This window comes from Mesoplodon bidens (genome assembly GCF_964165515.1).
Source record: "Mesoplodon bidens genome assembly, chromosome: 7".
In the NCBI taxonomy this organism is placed as follows: Eukaryota; Metazoa; Chordata; class Mammalia; order Artiodactyla; family Ziphiidae; genus Mesoplodon; species Mesoplodon bidens.
Window position 1 is genome coordinate 47,111,837 of NC_138164.1, and position 20,744 is coordinate 47,132,580.

The 20,744-nt window shown below is 51.2% G+C and overlaps 1 protein-coding gene across 1 annotated transcript in view; it reads right to left on the bottom strand.

Annotated features, from left to right (window-relative positions):
- OTOG (otogelin) overlaps positions 1–20,630 on the bottom strand; it is a gene marked incomplete at both ends in the record, with an annotated part of 86,081 nt that extends 65,451 nt beyond the window's left edge. The window contains 15 exons of the mRNA XM_081239583.1: positions 5,288–5,433; positions 5,892–5,938; positions 6,225–6,333; positions 7,186–7,314; positions 7,720–7,829; positions 8,251–8,357; positions 8,620–8,750; positions 9,588–9,793; positions 11,556–11,674; positions 14,181–14,335; positions 14,517–14,609; positions 15,556–15,631; positions 19,827–19,887; positions 20,053–20,113; positions 20,534–20,630. Coding sequence (XP_081095709.1) covers positions 5,288–5,433; positions 5,892–5,938; positions 6,225–6,333; positions 7,186–7,314; positions 7,720–7,829; positions 8,251–8,357; positions 8,620–8,750; positions 9,588–9,793; positions 11,556–11,674; positions 14,181–14,335; positions 14,517–14,609; positions 15,556–15,631; positions 19,827–19,887; positions 20,053–20,113; positions 20,534–20,630 — 1,647 coding nt within the window. The remainder of the gene's footprint in view (positions 1–5,287; positions 5,434–5,891; positions 5,939–6,224; positions 6,334–7,185; positions 7,315–7,719; positions 7,830–8,250; positions 8,358–8,619; positions 8,751–9,587; positions 9,794–11,555; positions 11,675–14,180; positions 14,336–14,516; positions 14,610–15,555; positions 15,632–19,826; positions 19,888–20,052; positions 20,114–20,533) is intronic.
- Positions 20,631–20,744: the final 114 nt, after the last annotated feature.

Genomic DNA, 20,744 nt, shown 5'->3' on the forward strand with positions numbered 1-20,744 from the left:
TATTTCCTTTCTCTGTCAGCTGAAATGGCCTAAAAGAAATGATACCCCAGTAGCGATGAGCATAGCTAGTGCGTGCCCAGGTCTTGGTTTCTGACACCATTCTCTAATAAGAGGAACCAAGAAAGCCTGGTAATATTTTTGCAGAAATGGCTGATTCTAGGACTGGGACAGGAAATATACGAGATGAGCCTGGTACATGTTGTAGGGCCGAAAGGTTAAGGAAGTACGTACACACACACAGAGTGATGGAGGTGTGTCAAAGGGACACAGGAGCCACATGAAAGACTGCCCAATGGCCAAAGCTGAACAATCTGAGTAACAAAATAAAAAAGTATTGGATTATAAACCAACTTATAAAATAAATATCCACGAGCGCATGCTGATATAAATGACTGAATAAATATATCAGGGAGAAAAAAACGAATCTGCAGAAAAACTTGCGTAACTTCTGTGCCTTCAAGGAGGGGAGCATAACTCCCCATTCTTCAAGTGTGGGCTGAACATAATGACTTTTCTTCCAAAGAGAAGAACAGTATGGAAAGGGGGAAAAAAGAATAACTTCTCGGTGGCAAACACTACCTCAGCTAGATGATCAAGGTCAATATCAACAATAATAAACCATGTTGATAGTGTGTACCCTTGGTAAGATGTGATGAAAATGACACCTTACCTCCGATCTTCCTCCCCAAAACCCACAACCCCACTCTAACCATGAAGAAAACATCATACAAATTCCAAAAGAGGGGCATTCTACAAAGTAAGTGACCAGTATTCCTCAAAACTTTCAAGGTCATCAAAAATGAAGTCTGAGAAACTATAACAGTCAAGAAGAGCCTAAGGAGATGTGATGACTAAATGTAATGTAGTATCCTAGAACAGAAAAATGACATTAGGTAAAAAACTAAGGAAATCTGAATAAGGTATGGCTTTAGTTACTGATGTATCCATACTGGCTCATTATTTGTAATTAACATAAGATGTTAATAATAGGTTGTGACAGGCCTTCTGGACAACATCCAGCCTTGGATCGGGCTCAGCTCTTCCTCCTGCTGGTGTGGGTTGTCAGAAATGCCCCAAGCCTCTGTAAGCTTGTCTCATCATATTTAAAATAGGAATAATAATAATAACTACCACGTGGGGGTATTTTGAGCCTTAAACTAGATGCTGTACGCAAAAGTGATTGAAGTTCCTAGCACTGTGCAAGTATTTTTCATCATCCTCTCTGTTACTGTCCTCACCCCACCCCATTCTGTTCATCCAGACTGAAGTCACAGCTTCCTCTTTGACTTTTCCTGCTTCTCTCCCACATCCCCCCTAACTTTACCAGCCACAGTCAGCCAGTTGCCAAGTCCTTCTGCTTCTGTGTTAATGCATTCTAGAACATTCCAACCTCACTGCCTTTCTCATGTGCTCTAATCCTCCTGGATTGCCCTTCCTCCCCATCCTCAAATATATATATTTTATTTCTGTTTCTCTTTCCAGGCCCACTTTTTAGGTCACTCAGCTCAAATGCCACCTCTGCCATGAGGCTTTCCCTCTTCCTTTCTTCTACCCCATAGGGGTATTTCTTCCTTCACAGAACTCCCCTCTTACTGATGGTGTTGTATCTCATACTGAAGCAACCGACCTGAGGACGTGACTGACCTCCCACATCAGGCTGTGAGCTCCTGGCAGGTAAGACCAGGTCAGATTCATCTGTGTAACCCACACCGTGCCCAGCACAGGACTGGCCCAAAGCTGGCCCTCCATCAGCATGGATGAAGTCACAAGGAGGAGACCCGGCTCGTGGTAAAAAGAACGGCTATCAAGAGGCGCCATCCAGCACTGAAGTAGGTTACCTCAGGCTGAGGCTGGCCAGCCAGTCAGGGACACGTTAGAGAGAGGGCTGAGTAAGGGACCCCCTGAGGTCCCACAGCTCTCAGGTATTCTAAGACGCCAGACCTCCATAAGTGGGAAGGAGCCCAGCTGGGCTGTGTCTGTCTGCCTTGCCTTTTGCCACCCTCAGGATGTGATGAGAGTGACCCAACTTTTGAGGACAAGTATTCTCTTGACTCAGATAGCAGCCAAGGCCAGGGCCAGGCCATTCTCTGGCAGAGAAAGGGGTGGGGGTCACTGAGGCCTAAAGAGGGAGAAAGCCCAGCCCTCCACCTAGTCCACAGCCCAGCATGGGTCCCCAGGGCCAGCGAGGGGCATGTCCAGCTGATGTCTGCTCACACTCAGGGCCCTCAGTGCTGGGGCTGCAGAAGCCATCAGGGAGGAGGGACTGGGGGTGGCTCCCCTGGCTAGGGGTGTGAGCCCCTGCTCCTCTATGCCAGGAGGGGCTTCAGTGCCACCCAGACCAGGACTGGTGAGTTTGGCTAGCACAGTCAGCTCAGGGACAGTGCAGTCACTACTGAGAGACAAACAAGCTCGCATCTACCCCAGACCTGCAGGTTGGCCTTTTGCTCAGTTATGTTCACAAGTGGTTGACACAGCTCAGGGCTCACCTCCTCTAGGAAGCCTTTCCTGATCCACCTCCTCCTCCCACCCGACATCTGGGTGAAACAATAACAGGGAAAAGTTCCTCCATGGAGATCTACTCTGTACTGTCCATGTTGTCACAGCTCCTGTAACATAGTAGGTTATGGGGGTCACTTGTCTGCCTCACCCACCAAACTGTAAGGTCCAGGAGGGCAGAGCCAGGTCTAATTCATCCCAGTCCCAAAGACTCAACACAGCTTCTGGAAGACACAGATATTCAGTATGTACTGAATGAATGAATGAATAAACGAATACAGAGATGTTGAAGGTACAATCCAAGGAAGCAGAGATTAAGTTGAATTAGACCAATTTTAGAGATTTTTTTTTTACCATCACATCAAAAAGAATAAAATACCTAGGAATAAACCTACCTAAGGAGACAAAAGACCTGTATTCTAAAAGCTATAAGATGCTGATGAAAGAAATCAAAGATGACGCAAACAGATGGAAAGATATACCATGTTCTTGGATTGGAAGAATCAATACTGTCAAAATGACTATACTACCCAAGGCAATCTACAGATTCAGTGCAATCCCTATCAAATTACCAATGGCATTTTTCACAGAACTAGAACAAAAAATTTTAAATTTGTATGGAAACGCAAAAGAACCCAAATAGCCAGAGCAACCCTGAGAAAGAAAAACGGAGCTAGGGATTTACCTGGTGGCACAGTGGTTAAGAATCCTCCTGCCGATGCAGGGGACACGGTTTCGAGCCCTGCTCCAGGAAGATCCCACATGCCGCGGAGCAACTAAGCCCATGTGCCACAACTGCTGAGCCTGTGTGCCACAACTACTGAAGCCCGTGTGCCCAGAGCCCATGCTTCACAACAAGAGAAGCCACCGCAATGAGAAGCCCACACACCGCAACAAAGAGTAGCCCCTGCTTGCCACAACTAGAGAAAGCCCATGTGCAGCAATGAAGACCTAATACAGCCAAAAATTAATTAATTAATTAATTAACTAAAAAAAAGAAAAACAGAGCTGGAGGAATCAGGCTCCCTGACTTCAGACTATACTACAAAGCTCCAGTAATCAAAACGGTATGGTACTCATGCAAAAACGGAAATATAGATCAATGGAACAGGATAGAAAGCCCAGAAATAAACCTATGCACCTATGGTCAATTAATCTATGACAAAGGAAGCAAGAATATACAATGGAGAAAAGACAGTCTTTTCAATAAGTGGTGCTGGGAAAACTGGATAGCTACATGCAAAAGAATGCAATTAGAACATTCTCTAACACCGTATACAAAAATAAACTTAAAATGGAACAAAGGCCTAAATGTAAGGCTGGACACTATAAAACTCTTAGAGGAAAACATAGGCAGAACACTCTGACATAAATTGCAGCAATATATTTTTTGATCCACCTTCTGCAGTAATGAAAACAAAAACAAAAATAAACAAATGGGACCTAATTAAACTTAAAAGCTTTTGCACAGCAAAGGAAACCATAAACAAAATGAAAAGACAACCCACACAATGGGAGAAAATATTTGCAAATGAAGCAACTGACAAGGGATTAATCTCCAAAATATATAAATAGCTCATGCAGCTCTCTGTCAAAAAAAAAAAAAAACAATCAAAAAATGGGCAGAAGATCTACATAGACATTTCTCCAAAGAAGACATACAGATGGACAAAAAAACACATGAAAAGGTCCTCGATATCACTAATTATCAGACAAATGCAAATCAAAACTACAATGAGGTATCACCTCACACCAGTCAAAATGGCCATCATCAAAAAGTCCACAAATAGTAAATGCTGGAGTGTGTGGGGAGAAAAGGGAACCCTCCTACACTGTTGGTGGGAATGTAAATTGGTACAACCACTATGGAGAACAGTATGGAGTTTCCTTAAAAAAACTAAAAATAGAACTACCATATGATCCAGGAATCCTACTCCTGGGCATATACCTAGAGAAAACTATAATTCGAAAAGATACATGCACCCCAATGTTCATTGCAGCACTATTCACAACAGCCAAGACATGGAAGCAACCTAAATGTCCATCAACAGAGGAATGGATAAAGAAGATGTGGTACATATATACAATGGAATATTACTCAGCCATAAAAAAGAACGAAATAATGCCATTTGCAGCAACACTGGATGGACCCAGAGATTATCATACTAGGTGAAGTAAGTCAGACAGAGAAAGGCAAATATCATGTGATATCACTCATATGTAGAATCTAATTTTTAAAAAATGATATAAATGAACTTATTTACAAAACAGCAACAGACTCACAGATTTTGAAAACTTATGGTTACCAAGGGGGAAATGTGGTGGGGGGCGGGGAGGGATAAATTAGGAGCTTGGGATTAACATACACACACTATTATATATAAAATAGATAACCAACAAGTACCTACTGTACAGCACAGGGAACTCTACTCAACATTCTGTAATAACCTATATGGGAAAAGAATCTGAAGAAGAATGAATATATGTATATGTATACCTGAATCACTATGCTGTACACCTGAAAATGACACAACATTGTAAATCAGCTATATTCCAATAAAATTAAAAAAATAAAAAACAATGAGGCCCAGAACAGGGAAGTGACTCTCAGCTAGCAGATGTTCTGGAGCCAGAACCCAGTCTGCTGCCCCCTGGCTCTGCCCAGAAAGAATGGACGGCAGGATGAGTGGGCTGTGGAAGGACCTGAGGCCCTGCCCTAAATCCCCAGCCTCTGTAGGGGGCGGCAGCCAGGGGTGGCTGGCTGGTTCAGGCCTGGAGTCCCAGCCCTTACCAGGCCACACGGGGCATTCTGCAGTGTCACTGTGAAGGTGCCCGAGGAGCGGCTCTTGGCGAGGATGTACTGACACGTGGCAGGGAACGTGTAGCGGCGGCCATCAAAGGTCGTGAAGTGGATGTCACCAGTCACTGAACACTCGGCTGAGGGGCAGAGAAAGGCAGCTAACCCAGGGGAGCTGCCCCACAGGGAGTGCCTTGCCCTGCAGCTCTGAGCATGAAGAGGAGACGGCAACCTGTCCTCAGGTATCAGGGCAGTGTCTGGAGCCCTGCCCACCCCCCCACCCCAGGCCTGTCTGAAGGGAGATGCAGCCCTGCCCTGAGCATCTCCCTCTGACAGGAGACCAGGCCCAGAGCATGGAGACCAGTCTCGGTCCAGGCGCCCCACGCTCAGGAAGGAGCCCATGAAAAACCCTCCCTAACGGGTGGAGCAAAACCCCTTAATCAGGCAAAGCAGCTCTGAGGAAGTGAAGAGGGGCGTGCTGAGCCAATGGAACTGAGTGACCGCCCCACGCCAGCAGCAGGCCTGGCCCCCAGAGCTTCCCTGCCCTAAAAGCTGTGGGACTGGTAGGGGGTAAGGTCCAAGATGGGGCCAGACATACCTGGGCAGACAGATGTGCTGCACAGCCACTTGCCCGCAGTGCATGTGCTGAAACACAGAGACCGGGGGGCAGGGGCTCACCCCTCCAGGACTAGGATAGACGTCAGAGGGTTGCAGGGTCCTTAGAGCTCCTCCCCGCGCTCATTTTCCCAGCTCTAAAATGGGTGATGGAGATTCTACCCATAGAGTGGATATAATGAGATCTCCTGACTCAGAGATGCTGAGTGAGCGCTCCCATGTGGTCAGGCTCCCAGATCCTGGAGGGGCAGCCCTGAGGGAGAGCCCCAGAAGTCACCACCTCCCCCTTCCCTTCTCCCCAACAGTGGACACGGACCAGGTGTTGCAGTCTTCTTTCACCACAGAACCAGTCGGGTACAGGGTCCCGTGGAACTCACAGGGACACTCAGCTGGTGCCACGCAGCCCCCATCCTCGAAGATCAGCCCTAGGGTAACAGCAAAGGCCCACTTAACTTACCTCCATTCTTGTTCACAACCCTTTCATGGCTCTCCAGGGCCTGTGAAAAACAGCACCTCATCCACACTCTTTCACCATCCAGCTCACTTTCAAACTTTCTCCTGTATAAATGCTTAATCCCCTCTGAGCAAATAACCCCACTTCCAGACCTTTCTCAGAGAACAACCCACCCCAAACAAAATGCATACTGACTAGCTTCTCCTCCCCACCTCTCGAAAGCCTGTCACTGCATCTAGAACCAGCTTAGGTGCCACCTCCTCCAGGAAGCCTTCCCTGACAGTCTCTCTTCTTGAAATGAATCCCTATATCTCTTCTTGTCTGAACCGCTGAGCTGGTCCTCACCAGATTATGCCTCAGACTAGAGTCACGTGTGTAAGTGTCTTATCACAGCAACCTGATTTTGATCCCTAAAGTCAATGACTGTATCTTTATATTTTTTATCCTAACCCCCAGCCTAGCGACGTGAGCTGCACACTATAGATGTGCTGCAAATGTATACACCATGAAAACAGTATGTGGATGAATGTTTAAACAAATGCATGTGTGATAAATGAATAAATGAATGACTGAATGACTTGTCCTCATCTACACACCTTAAAAAGCTCAGTCCCAATGGAATTAAATACCCTGATGAACCTCTGAAGAGCCACAGTTCCGCCCCTACCCTCGCCTCCCTTAAGCCATCCATTCATTCATTTATTCACTTATTGTTTGATTCTTCCTTCATTCTGCAAACAAGCATCCTCTGAGCCCTTGCTCCATGCCCATCCGTGTCAGGCCAGGAAGAGGCTGCCAGGCACCCACACCACCCCTCGCATACCGTCGGGGCAGTAGCAGCCATCCACACAGGTTATCTCGCTGTCCATGCAGGATGCCCGGGGCTGGCAGGAGGCGGGGCAGCAGGCGATGCACTCGTTGTAGATAAAGGCCTTCTCCTTGCAGCGCACCGCTTGCAAGGAAGGGAGCAGTATGGCCTGAAAGCTCCCTTCTGGCCCCAGCTCTGCCTGGACCCACCCAGGACCCACCCCAAGCCCTGGGGTGGGGGGCGGGAGGGCTTTGATTTTCCTGATTCCCCTAGTCCCAGTGGGAGCACCAGGTGACCAGGAAATTAGTGAGAGCCTGGGAGACGCTGAGAGCCACCCTCATCTCACTCGGTGGCCCCTGGCCAGTCCCTCCCTCTCTGAGCCTCAGTTTTCCCATCTATCACATGCAGATGCAACCTTAGGGCTCAACGCTCTGATAACTGTGGTTCTCAGCAGGACAGGACATTGAGCTGAGGCCTGGGAATGCCACCCACAGCCCCAGGACAGAACTTGTTGGAATCCCTCCCTGCCCACCACCAGGCTGCACCTACTGCATGGCCGGAGCTGGTTCCTCCACCCCTGCAGGGGCTGACCTGCCTGGGCACATGCCCGGGCATACTCTGCCAGCGCCCGGCACCAGGTGGCTTCATCACCCGCTGATCTGTGCAGGGAAACCAAGGGTCACACTGGAGTGAGATCCACCCTGTAGCCAGCCCGCCAGCACCCGATAGAGACTGCCAGGGTTCAGGGCACCCCTCCTCGCCACACAGCTGGGAAAGGGAGCCAGGGAAGGCAGCTAGGTATACAGACCCCTAGGCTGGAGGCAGGAAACCTGGGCTCTAGTCTCAACATTGCCCCTGACTTATGTGACCCTGAGCGGGTCAGGCCCCATTCCTGGGCCTCAGCTGAATGGGGAAGGTCTGTCCTATGCAGATAAGAATTTCCGAGCTTTGGGAAACATATCTGTTAGGGTCTGGGATCATCAAGCTCAGTGGCCCACGTGATGAACTCCCACCCCAGACTGGGAGATGTCTCCCTTCAACCCAATACCGCCCGCCCCCCCACCCCAGTTCCCCACTCACTGGCAGAGATCGCTGGTACAGCTGGCCGTGAAGGGCAGAGGGCTGACATAGGCATGGCAGGCATCAAAGGGGGGCCGCAGCAGTGCCTCACAGCGGTCATACACACCCTGGAGCAAGGGCCAGGAGCCAGAGCTGGGGGCTGGCAGGGCCAGGTAAAGCGCTCCGACTTTGCCAGTCCCATACAGCACCCCAACTTGAGCCCAAGGGAGAGAAAGGGCCGGGTAAAGAGCAGACAGAAGGGGCATGGGCACCAACAACCCTGGGCCCCTGCAGCCAATGACTTCCCAAGAAGTAGAAGGAAACCAACCTAAGCCAGACACTAGGGTGGGGGTAGAGGCTGGAGTGGGGTGCTCTCCCCAGGATCCAGACCTGCATGGTTCCCAGGCTCTGCTGCAGGCACGGAGGGCGAGGCAGGGAGGAGGTCGTGGGCCCTGGAGGCTGGTTGGGGGCCTGCTCCTGCCAGCTGTGCACAAATTCAGCCACATCTTCCGTCAGCTTCCCTGTAGGGGAGAACCAGCATGACCACAGGTGGGGAGCCCGAGGGGAGGCAGATGGAGCCAAAGAGATGCCAAGAGGAAGGCAAGGAGTTGTAGAACCCAGCCTCGAGCTCCCATCCCAACCTGCATTTCCCTACGGAGCCGTTCTCCTGAAAAATCCGTGTGGTAAGAATAGTCAAGAATGCTCAAGACCCTGTGAGTTCCCTGGAGTAGCTCCCTGCTGCTCTAAACTCTGGAAAGCAACACCATGCAATCGAAAGAGAATGTGTGAGCCTGAACAAGCTCCCATACCGCTCTGAGCCCGAGTTTCCCCACATGTGAAACAGGGCAAAGAGTCCCCTTGTGAATTTATTGCAAGGACTATATGAGACCATGTGGGTAAAGTGTTCGGTGTGTTGTGGCTGCTCAAAGGTGTCACTTCCCTTCTGGCCAGAGTCACCATGATGTGGCCTGAACCCTTCACTTTAACTTCTTGCCACTCCTGCTGGAGCCCTTCTCTTCCAGGCTCCCTCTAGCCCTCTGTGCCCTGCTGCTACCCCAGCCCCCTCCATCCCCCACTCACCTTGCAGGGTCAGTGCCACCTAGCAAAGTGCCCATTAGAGCCTCACATAACCCTAGAAGACATTCTCATCATGGCTGTTTTACAAATGAGGAAACTGAGGTCCAGAGAGGTTAAAAGATGCCTGAGGCCACACACTTGGAAGGGGCCCCTGGCCTCCCACTGGGTCTTTAGTGCCCTGACCCCAGGGTTCGGTCTCAAGTCCCTTTTCACCCCTTCCAGCCTGACCTATCCCCCATCCCCACCAAAATCCCTTGGAGGCCACCTGCCCTGCACCTCACCATAGCTGGTCACCAGGTCGTCCTGGGGGTCGGCGTTGTTGTTCCCACACAGCCCATGGGTCCAGCCCAGGAACTCTGGGCTCATTTTAATGTAGACAGCCGAGGTGCCATCCCAGGCCAGCGTGAAGGCCGACTGATGCCGCACGAGGACATAGCCAGCAAGCCGCTGCAGGCGCATGCTCCCCATCACGTGTGGCAGCTGGACCCTGCAGGGCACAGCCCAGAGCTTCAGGGCAACCACACCACCTCCACTAGCCCAGTCCCTTCACCAACGGACCCACCATCCCCTACCTGAAGGACCCACCACGTACACAGAATCTGCCTCACCCCAAGGCCACTGGTATCACAGGGTGTGAGGTCCCTATTTTCCCTGCCCCTGGCTTCTTGGGTGCCTGGAAGTCCACAATCAGAAAGGGGTTCTTTTGTTTTCAGTTTTAAAGTTGCTTTTTAAAATGGCAATTTTCTGGGACTTCCCTGGTGGTCCAGCGGGTAGACTTCATGCTCCCAATGCAGGGGGCCCAGGTTCGATCCCTGGTCAGGGAACTAGATCCCACATGCATGCTGCAACTAAGAGTTCGCATGCCACAACTAAGAGCCCACGTGCCGCAACTAAAGATCCTGCATGCTGCAACTAAAACATGCCGAAACGAAGATCCTGCGTGCCGCAACTAAGATCCAGTGCAGCCAAAATAAATAAATATATATACATATATTTTTTTAATAAAATAAAATTGCAATTTCCCTTGCTATCTGGAATCACAGTGAGGGCAATCATGGGATTTTGAGCACTAATAGTGGTGGCTTTTTATACCAAAATTATTGATGTATCTTTTATTGACAGTGCTTCAATAAACAAAGTGCAGTTAGTAAAGTGAAAAATAAAATAAAATAAAATTGCAATTCCCCTGGCAGGGATAAATCTTAGAGTGACTGAATTTGCCAGTTCCTTTCTCCTAGACAGGAGAGGTGGTATAAACAGACATCTATTTTGCTTATATTTTTGGTGGGGAGCAAGAAAGGAGTAGGAAGAGAAAAGGAAAAAGGCAAGAGAGAAGACAAACAGGGAATGAAAGAAAAGATGCAGGGCTACAGCAATCTTGACACCTTCCCCATTTTACCAGCACAGGCTCACCTAGCCAATCTGGAATTTGGCAAATTTCACCCAGCTGAAAATTAGGAGGAAGACAAATGAAGTGTCTAACCAGCCAAAGCTGGTACCAAAAGATCCATCTACCAATGCTTCTTTCATAGGAGAAACCCTTGGGCCTTCACTTCTACACTCAGCCCCAGAAAGCTTGGTTACCCAGTTTCCAGGTCTGAAGCAGGAAATAAAAAAGGGGAGAAGGGTCAGTGCAGGAAGGTCCCCCTGACAACAACATGAAGTGGCAGTGGACAGCAAGGGAAGGAAAGGCCAGTGAAGAAGAAATGCAAGAAAGATTTCAGGAAGGACCACAGTCTGGGGCCTTTTGGTGTAGGAAGCTGGGACTTCACCCCTCGAGTGGTCCCTCAGGCATCTCTGACATCCCAACAAGGTAAGTGACATGCAAAATGAGCCCAGGCCATCAGAAAAGGGTGAAAGTGTGCTCAGAATCTGCTCTGAGGATGCTTCAACTATGTATGATACATTCAGGAAGATTTCCTTCAACTTGTGAAAGAAAAAAAAAATTAAGCATGCTTATAGTGGTAAATTCTCAGCTATCTGGGAAACTGCTATTTGCCTGAAAACCCACTGTCTGGAAACCCACTGTCTAGAAATCCTGACAGTTCCAGAAAATTGTGAGGGACTCTTTCTGCAAACCCAGCTGACTAGAAACCCAGCTGGCCTGCCAGTATGCTTCTGCCCTGGGGTGCTGCTGTTTGCCCCCTGAAAACAATTTCCTTGAGGCTTGAGAAGGGAAGATGCTTACCCATCCACCACCACCCATGCCAGGGAGTAGGGGAGCTCAAGGCAGAAGATGTTACAGTTACCTTATGCCTCCATGGGTGACCTCCTTGGCCAGATGGATCTCCTGCTCACCCGCTAAGAAGAGGCTGACAGACCTGGAGCAGGTGTAGGGGTAAGAGCCACACTGCGGGTCGTTGTGCACCTGGTGGGGGAGAAGGGGCGGTTCGGAGGCCAGTGTGCAGATTCCTGCCGTACACCTGGCCCCGAGCTTCGGTTGTGGGCCCAGGGCACCCTGTTGAGCTTCCACTAATGCCAACAGCCTGCCTGCTGCGTGCCAAGCTCGTTTCCTCTGTGATCTCTCCCAGTCCCCACAATACCACAGGAAGGTCAGAGCTCTCATCATCTGCATTTCAGAGAGGAGGCAACTGGTGCTCAGAGAGGTGAAGGGACACACACAGCCAGGATTCTAATCCAAGTGTGCTGTCTTCCTATTTCTGTCTTCCTATTTCTTTTCCGTTTATCCATCCGAGGTTATCCCATTGGATTGAAAGCCCAGTTACACACTCACACCATCTCACACTCGTACAAACCACACACACACACATCTCATATGTATATCACAGGGCACTCTCAAAGCACACACTATAAACACACACTCCTACCACAACCCTGGCAGATACAGCCTAGCCCTCCCCTGCACACACAAGCACACATGTCACTCCTGTGCTGCCTGTCACATACATGTCTCCTCTGCCCCCTGCTCAGACAGAACCTATACATCCAAGGCCATAAGACCCAAGGAGGGGATGGATGGGGTTCCCAGAGTTTAGGGAAAACTCTGAAAATGTCAATCTGCCAAATGTGGAAACCCGTCCCATGAGTGAGCAAACCTTCCACTAGGGGCTTCCCTGATGGTGCAGTGGTTCGGAATCCGCCTGTTAATGCAGGGGACAAGGGTTCGAGCCCTGGTCCGGGAAGATCCCACATGCCGTGGAGCAACTAAGCCCATGCCCCACAGCTACTGAACCTGCACTCTAGAACTCGCGAGCCACAACTACTGAAGCCCGCGCTCCTAGAGCCTGTGCTCCGCAACAAGAGAAGCCACCGCAATGAGAAGCCCGTGCACCGCAACGAAGACCCAACGCAGCCATAAACAAACAAACAAACAAACAAACAAACCTTCCATTAGATTATCATTAAATGTGGTTAAGCAGCCTGGAGCCATTTCAACTAAAAGTGGGACCTGTGAAAGCCATTCCATAGTCTAAATATTTTTCAAACTTTTGTGACCGTGACCCATAGTAAGAAATATATACACATATAAATAAAACAAAAGTTTTACAAATTAATATTACCACTATTAATGTGTAATGCATACCTTACGATATTTTCTATTTATAGTCTCTTTTTTCTTTCTTTCTTTTTTCTTTTTAGGCTGGTTATGACTCATTAAGTTCATTTCATAACCCATGAATGTGTGGCATTCCATTGGTCTAAGTAATTGTGACATATCCATCACGAAATGACACAGTCATGATATGTGATACCCATGATACCCCGAGGCAAAGCAGGGAGAGTTGGTCAGGGTTCCCAGTGCATCCAGGGCATAGCCCCCAGGCAGACTCTTGGCAGGTCTATGCCTGAGACAGAAGGGGCACACCCAGCTGGCAGAGGGGTGACACTGAGCACCGGGATCTCCCCTATTGGGGCTTCCCTGGTGGTGCAGTGGTTGAGAGTCTGCCTGTCGATGCAGGGGACACGGGTTCGTGCCCCAGTCCGGGAGGATCCCACATGCCGTGAAGCAGCTAGGCCCGTGAGCCATGGCCGCTGAGCCTGCACATCCGGAGCCTATGCTCCGCAATGGGAGAGGCCACAACAGTGAGAGGCCCGCGTACCGCAAAAAAAAAAAAAAAAAAAAAAAGAAAAAAGAAAAAGAAACACAATGACAGGGTAATGATGCAGAACTTTGGTTCCACGGAAAGGAGCCCCTGAGCCCACTCAGGAGGTCAGAGCATGCAGAAAGGCTTCTTAGAGGAGATCACCCTAAAGTGAGTCATCCAGGACCTCTACCATTTCCTCTGTGGCACCACGCTTTCTTATCTAAGGTCTGTAGCACCCAGTGTTCCCTTGGCCTAGAATGTTCTCACATCCGCCCCCCCCCCGACCCCTTCACTTGGCTAGCTCTAATTCATTCTTCAAATCCCAACTTAAATATCACTTCCTCCAGGAAGCCCTCCCTGATCACCATCCTTCCCAATAAGCAAGGTTAGGTTTCCATCACATGCTCTTCTAGCATTTGGAACTTCTCTATTGTACTCAGTTGCACTTGAAATGATTCATTTGACTTGACTTGATGTCTGTTTTCCCCATTAGACTATAAGTTCCATGAGGACAGAGACCACATCTGCGTCTTTGTTCACAGAGCCAGCACCAGGCCTTGTGCCAGGAAAAGAGTATAATTACGCACTTAATAAATACTTGGTGAGTGAGAGATTAAGTGAATGAATGGTCAGGGGCAACCAGGAATGGGTGGGTGAGTGAGAACCGTGGAGCCCTCAGCTCCCTCCAGGTGCAGACACCCTGGGCGGGAGCTGGGAGGGGAAAGGAAGGTGCCAGCCTCTCTAACCATGACAAGTAGATCCCAAGCCAGCCCAGCCTTCAGGGCCTAGTGGCACCTTCCTAGACAGGCAGGGCAGGGAGAGCCTCACCTGGACTGCGAAGGTCTGCCCCTCGGGTTCATGGCGCCCCACCAGGGTGTAGCTGCCCCTCCCAGACAGGTAGTAGTAGAGGCCATCAAATGTCTCCACGTGATGCTGTCCCCACGCCCGGCAGATGCTGTCCCGCTCAGGGCCGACATTGTACACTGAGCCAGAGAAAAAGAAGCTGTCTGTGTAGCAGCCGTCGGCACCGAGCCAGAGGCTGGTGGGTTCCAGCCCTGGCGGGGCCACCCCCACTCCCCTCTAGCCCAGAGCCCCACGTCTCAGGCCCGCAGATTTCCCTGTACCCATGGCCCCTCTCGGAGGTGGGATGGAGCCCAGACCCACCCATCTGGCAGCGCGGCCCAGTGGCATTGAAGCGTCTGCAGTCGCAGAAGGCCGGGTGCACACACTCACCCCCGTTGAAGCAGGAGAACAAGTCTGCAAGGGAGACAGAAGGCACCTTCCCATCAAGCCAAGATTGGCAGAACCCATCGAGGCTGGGACCCCAGGCCCCTGCCCTCCCAGAGCTACATGGAACTCAGATTCCCATCACAGGTAGCCCCAGCTTTCCTCAGTAGCTAGCTTTAATGGGGGCAGGAGTAGGGCACCTCAGATGGCTGCCCCGCCCCATCCCTAGCAGGCTGTGGGGTGGGGTCTCAGAGTACCTGCCTTCCGCATGTACCAAGTGGCCCCCAGGCCAGCCCCACCTAGGCCTTCAGCTTCCTAAGCTAAAAGTTCTTGGCCACCAGGCAAGGCAGGCAGAACTGCGAATACGCAGCATATGGGGTGAGCAGGGAGACTGCCCAGAGATCTTCATGTACTGCTCTTCCTCGCTGTTCCATAAGCTCAGGGAAAGAGTCCAGGGCATAAACCAAGGGAAGGGGAGGGGCCTTACATTTGGAATGTAGTGGAAAGGAAGGCCACAGAGGATGAGAGGACAAAGCAGAGTGTAGTGAGGGAAGGAGCCATGATGTGAGAGGAGGAGCCACAGACAGAGGCCAGATGAGGGGAGAGGCCACAGACACAGGACAGGCGAAGGGAGAGGCCATGGGCATAGGACAGGGCAAGGGGAGAGGCCACAGAAAGTAGAAAGAGGCTACAGACACAGAGAGGGAAAAACAACCACTAAACAAGAAGCTCAGTCTCTCTGGAGTCAGATAGTGTGAGGCAGACAGTCGCAGAGCCATGGACATCAGGACAGGACACTTCCTCAGCCAGGAAGGAGAAAGCAGAGTGGAGCTGGAGGCTGGGGCTGGGGAGGGTGGAAAGAGACCCCATGCAGGGAAAAGAGGTCCCAGAAGGCCCCGAAAGGAGCCTGGGCCTGCGCTCCCAGGGCTTTCTGCAGGCCAGGGCCTCCCACAGGCCACAGGGAGGAGGCACTTACAAGATGGTGCACATTTGGCCCGATGGAGTCGCCTCTCCCAGGAAGACATGGCCAAGGAGTCCAGGGCTTCAGCCTCCTTTTAAAGACAGGAGAAGGAAGAGAACGCAGTCAAGGGCTGACCTCAGGGAGCGCAGCCTTCCCGGCGGTCACAGCCCTTCCTGCCCCTCAGCTGGAGGGAGGCAGGCCCTTTGCCGCTTGGTGCCTCAGTCACCCCACTTCCCCAGACCCCCCTCTGAGAGGTCTGCAAGGCAGGATTTTCAGGCCTGCCCTAGGTCCGGAGGAGTGAGGCCTGGTTTACACCCTCCCAAGTGGCGTCGTGGTGGCAGGCTGGGGAGGCCTGTAGCCTGAACACACCCGCTGCCCTCCATGCTCCAGTGTGTCGTCCCCCCCGCCAACCACCTCCCCAGCTCCTTCCCTCCCTAGTAAACCTCTGTGTCCTCCACAGCCCGGAACAAAACCCCCTTGTCTGGAGAACAAACACGACACCTCCTCACCACAGAAACCACATGGGGCAGAGCTAAGAAACAAAGGCAGGCCCTCACCCCAGGGCAGGGGGGCATCCCCCCGACCCCCCACCCAACATTTTGGACTCTTCTAACAGTAAACACAGCGCCTCACACATCACCACCGGCTGTCCTCAGAACTCAACTCTGAGTCAGGACTCTCCCTGATAGCGCACATCCGAGGACACAGGCAAAGCCCTGTGAGACCCTATCTCCCAGACCAGAAGCCCCAGTGCACGGTCTCCAGAGATACAAAGCATCTGAAATCAGGACTGCCCGAACATCACGTGTGTTCAGTCACCACACGGCTAGCCGCCCTCTCAGGACTCCAGCCCGAGGTGTCTAACGTGACGTCACCTGGGACTGGGACCCTGGGCACAGCAGGCTCCTCCCTCTCAGGACCTCAGCCCCCTCATTTGTACAACTTCCCGGACTGGGTGCCCGGTCCAGCCCAGGGATGGTGAACGGGAGCACGTGTTCTTGTTCACAGGGCCAGCGAGGCACAAACCACACTGAGGGTGCTTGTCTCACATGTTTTCTCCCTCACTGTCACCTCTGAGTCCCCAGGCTGAATCCCCAGCCTCTAGCAAAGGACAGGAAGCATGCAGAGCACCTGATCCCTGGAGCCCAACCCCAGCTCTTTGCACCTCCTGCAGGCACCCACCCCCTCCCCCTTCACTGTCCTGCTGACCCCCTCGGAGGTCACTGGCCCTCCTCGACCAGGTATCAGTGTTCTCACTCCCTGGTTCCTGGGTCCTCCCAGCTCTCCTTACCCTGTAGATCCAGGCTGAGCCCAAGGAGTCAGGCTTCCCACCCTGGTAGTAATCGGTCTCACGGGGCCTCAAAGACCACTGGCGATGGAAGAGAGCAGCCGGGGAAAGGCTCATCACCAACATCCCCCAGGCCCGAAGAGCTTAATTCAACTTGGTCCCCTCCTCGCCCCCCTCTCCCCCAGACGTGGCCCCTGAGATCGGCCTTGTGAGGGTAAGACAGCCTGTGCTGCAAAAAGTTGAGGTCATTTTCTGGAGAAGAATTTTAAAGCCTGTCCAAATGATTCATCTTCACTATAGATCAGGAGTTCTGAATCATTTTTATGAAATGAACCCCTCTGACAATCTAGTGAGGCTTACGGGCCCCTTCCTGGAATAAATGTTTCTAAATACATAATATAAAACATAAGATTATAGAGGAAATCAAACATATTGCAATGCAGTTATCAAATATTTTATAAAACTGGGTGACAGTAATATCTGTGCTTCTTTATTAGTACGTTAAATCGCAAGACCAAGCAGCAGGCCGTATCACTGCCAGAATCTGGGGGCAGTGAGCATAAATGAGATCTGGAGACAGCAACAATGATTGCAAGGTGACAGGAAAATATCTGTGATTTCTACCGTTGACAGTCACAGACATTGCTATTATTCTGTGGTCTGTAGCCTCTAGTAATAATTAAAGGGAAGGCTAAATTTCAGTTCCATTGAGGAACAAACACATTTTTCCCCCATCCAAGTTCATGGACTCCTGGTCTACACCATCAATTCTTTGGAGAATGGCTGAGCTCTATAGAGTGACGCAGCACTGAAATGAAGGGTGGTGGTCTACCGGCCTGAGACCCCCCTCCCTCACTGAAGAGGGCACTCCAGGCAGAAGCCCTCAAAGGATCCCCAGGTTCACTTTCTAACTAGTAGCCTCATTCCTCCCCACCCTCCCCCCACTCCAGCAGCCTTAAAGGAGGGCCATTCTAACCCCTTGTTTGCTCTAAGGAGTAACGTGAGAAACCTACTGGGGTTGCCAGTAGGTTGGTCTAGATGCTTCCCCAAGGAAAAGAAGGGGAGGCCTACCCTGGAATCCAGCAAGGAAAGAAGCCCACTAGGGGAATGAGATGCTTGGGGAAGGATCATTACCCCACTAAAATACAGGGATTCCTGGGGTCTGGAGGGGCATTCATGACACGGGAGAACAGGCTGGCTCCATCCGGAGACCTTGCTCTGCTGTACCCTGAGGGCCCTGGCAAATCATTCACCTACCTCAATTTCCCCATCTATAAAAAGAATGATAAAAAAATTTTAAATAAAATAAAAATAAATAAAAAGAGTGATGACATTATCTTTCAATTCAAACTGTACCTGACTGTGATTCTAAAACTTGGGGCCTGAGGAAATAGGCAAAAGAGAAAAAAAAAAAACCCATATAATCCAGACATTAGAAAATAAGCATGCCCTTAGTAGATGCAAACTATTAGATACAGAATAGATAACAAGGTCCTACTGTATAGAACAGGGAACTAACTATATTCAATATCCTAAGATAAACCATAATGGAAAAGAATATAAAAAAGAATATATATATATATATATGTATAACTGAGTCTCTTTGCTGTACAGCAGAAATTAACACAACAGGGGCTTCCCTGGTGGCGCAGTGGTTGAGAGTCCACCTGCCGATGCAGGGGACACGGGTTTGTGCCCCGGTCCGGGAAGATCCCACATGCCGCAGAGCGGCTGGGCCCGTGAGCCATGGCTGCTGAGCCTGTGCATCCGGAGCCTGTGCTCCGCAACGGGAGAGGCCACAACAGTGAGAGGCCCGCGTACCGCAAAAAAAAAAAAAAAAAAAGAAATTAACACAACATTGTAAATCAACTATACATCAATTAAAAAAAAAAAGAAAAGAAAAGAAGGGGCTTCCCTGGTGGCGCAGTGATTGAGAGTCCGCCTGCCGATGCAGGGGACGCGGGTTCGTGACCCGGTCCGGGAAGATCCCACATGTCGCGGAGCGGCTGGGCCTGTGAGCCATGGCCGCTGAGCCTGTGCGTCCAGAGCCTGTGCTCCGCAACGGGAGAGGCCACAGCAGTGAGAGGCCCGTGTACCGCAAAAAAAAAAAAAAAAGAAAAGAAAAGAAGTATGCCCCCTCCTACCTTGGGGTCTTCATATCTATTTCCAAAGGGCAGGTATTTGGGACACACTGTTTTCTATTATAAATGATGCTCCCATCCTACTGGCACAAGGAGCTCCCCACAGCTGATCCCCAGAGCCAGGGTGCGTGAATTGAGGCTCAAGATTCTCTGGGGGACCTGGCTTCAGGTGGGCTGAATTTGTAACATGTCCGTGGTTGTAGAAAGGAGACAAATGCAGGCCAGGATTAGAAAGAGAATTTGAGTCACCTGATCCAGAGACCGAAGAAGTTTGGCAAAGAGAGAAAACAAAGCACCACCTCTCCCTAATGCACGGAGGAGCTGGGGAGGGTAGGCAACAGTGAATGGTCAAGACTCAGAGGATGGTAGTCAGGGATCTGTTTCTCAACCAACCCTTCCTTGCAAACCCCACCAGGTGGCCCGGTTTTTGTCTCTCCTCTCAAGGCAGCACTGCTGGGGCACTGCTCAGGGATGAAGAAGGGCCTCTGACAGGGTTTAGACCAGGCAGGGAAAAGAGACTCCACTCTCCCAAACTCTCACCTTCCTACTTTCACCAAGGGAAGGAAAGAGCTCAGCTGTCTCCTGATAGCACCTTTGTGCCCTCCTCCCCTAAAAAACAATTTTTAAATAAATAAATAAATAAACTGGCTACAGGGCCCCAAGAGATTGGGAAAGTGGGAGTAGAGGTATCCTATAAATTTGCATACTTCACACACATTCTAGGAATCTTGTTTGTTCCCTCTGAATAACTGCAAAGACACCCTTCCTGCAACCTACAGAGCTCCCTGCCAGCCTCAAACCCAGAGAGAAATAAGCCCCTGCCCAGTGAATCCTCCCTTCCCCAGGCCTCCCCTTACCTGGCCTCCCATCACTGTTGTAGCATCCCCTATGGCAAGGATCGCCTCCTGATGGCTGTGGCTAGATGAGAAACAAGCCTGGCATGGGTGAGGGGATAGGAGTGGGCCATGCCTCCCCACCATCCCCAGGCCCATCCCACCCTCTGTGCTAACCCCTGGGGTCACCCATGCCAGGAATAAAGATGGAACCAGTGAGTGGGGCAGCCACAACCTCTTGTCTACTCACCTGGGATCCTGGGCTGGCTCAGGCTGCAGCTCTGCATTGCCCCAGGGTGTGGGTGCTGCGGCTGGGGAGGGGGATTACTCTCTACTCAAGCGATGCCTCCCACCACCCATTCCCCACCTGCTAGGAAGCCTCTCTCACACCCCATTCCCTCTCCCTGCAGCCTTCTCAAATCCTTTCTCCCCCTCCCTGGCGACTCTTCTCCAACAAGGGTCTCCCTCCTCCTTCCCACTCTCTGTGCCCCAGTTCTCTCTGGTTCCCCCCACTTGGGTCTCTTCCACTCTGCCCAGCTTGAGAGCCATTCCCCTGGTTGTGGCTGACCTTTCTTTCCTTCTGCGGTCCCTCTCCCCTGACCCACTCCCTGGCTGTCCCCCTGCCTTCCCTCAAACCTTCTTTCTTTCCTGCCTCTCTCCAACTTGCCCAGACCCGCCCCCCTAAACGTTCCCCCAGCCCCCTGGGGTCCCCTAGTCCACACCCGTCTCACCGAGAGACTGTAGCGGCAGGGACTCCCCTGCCGGCTCACTCCAGGGCAGCCAGACGCAAGCGACTAGCAGGCAGAACGCGGGCGCCGGGGCCCCCATAGGGGCACGCGGGGACTAGGAAGCCTGAGCGAACGGCCGGGGTCCCGAGTGCCTCTCCCGCGAAGGCAAGGTAACACCTACTCGTGGGAGGCCGCCGTCCCTCTCGCTCTCTTG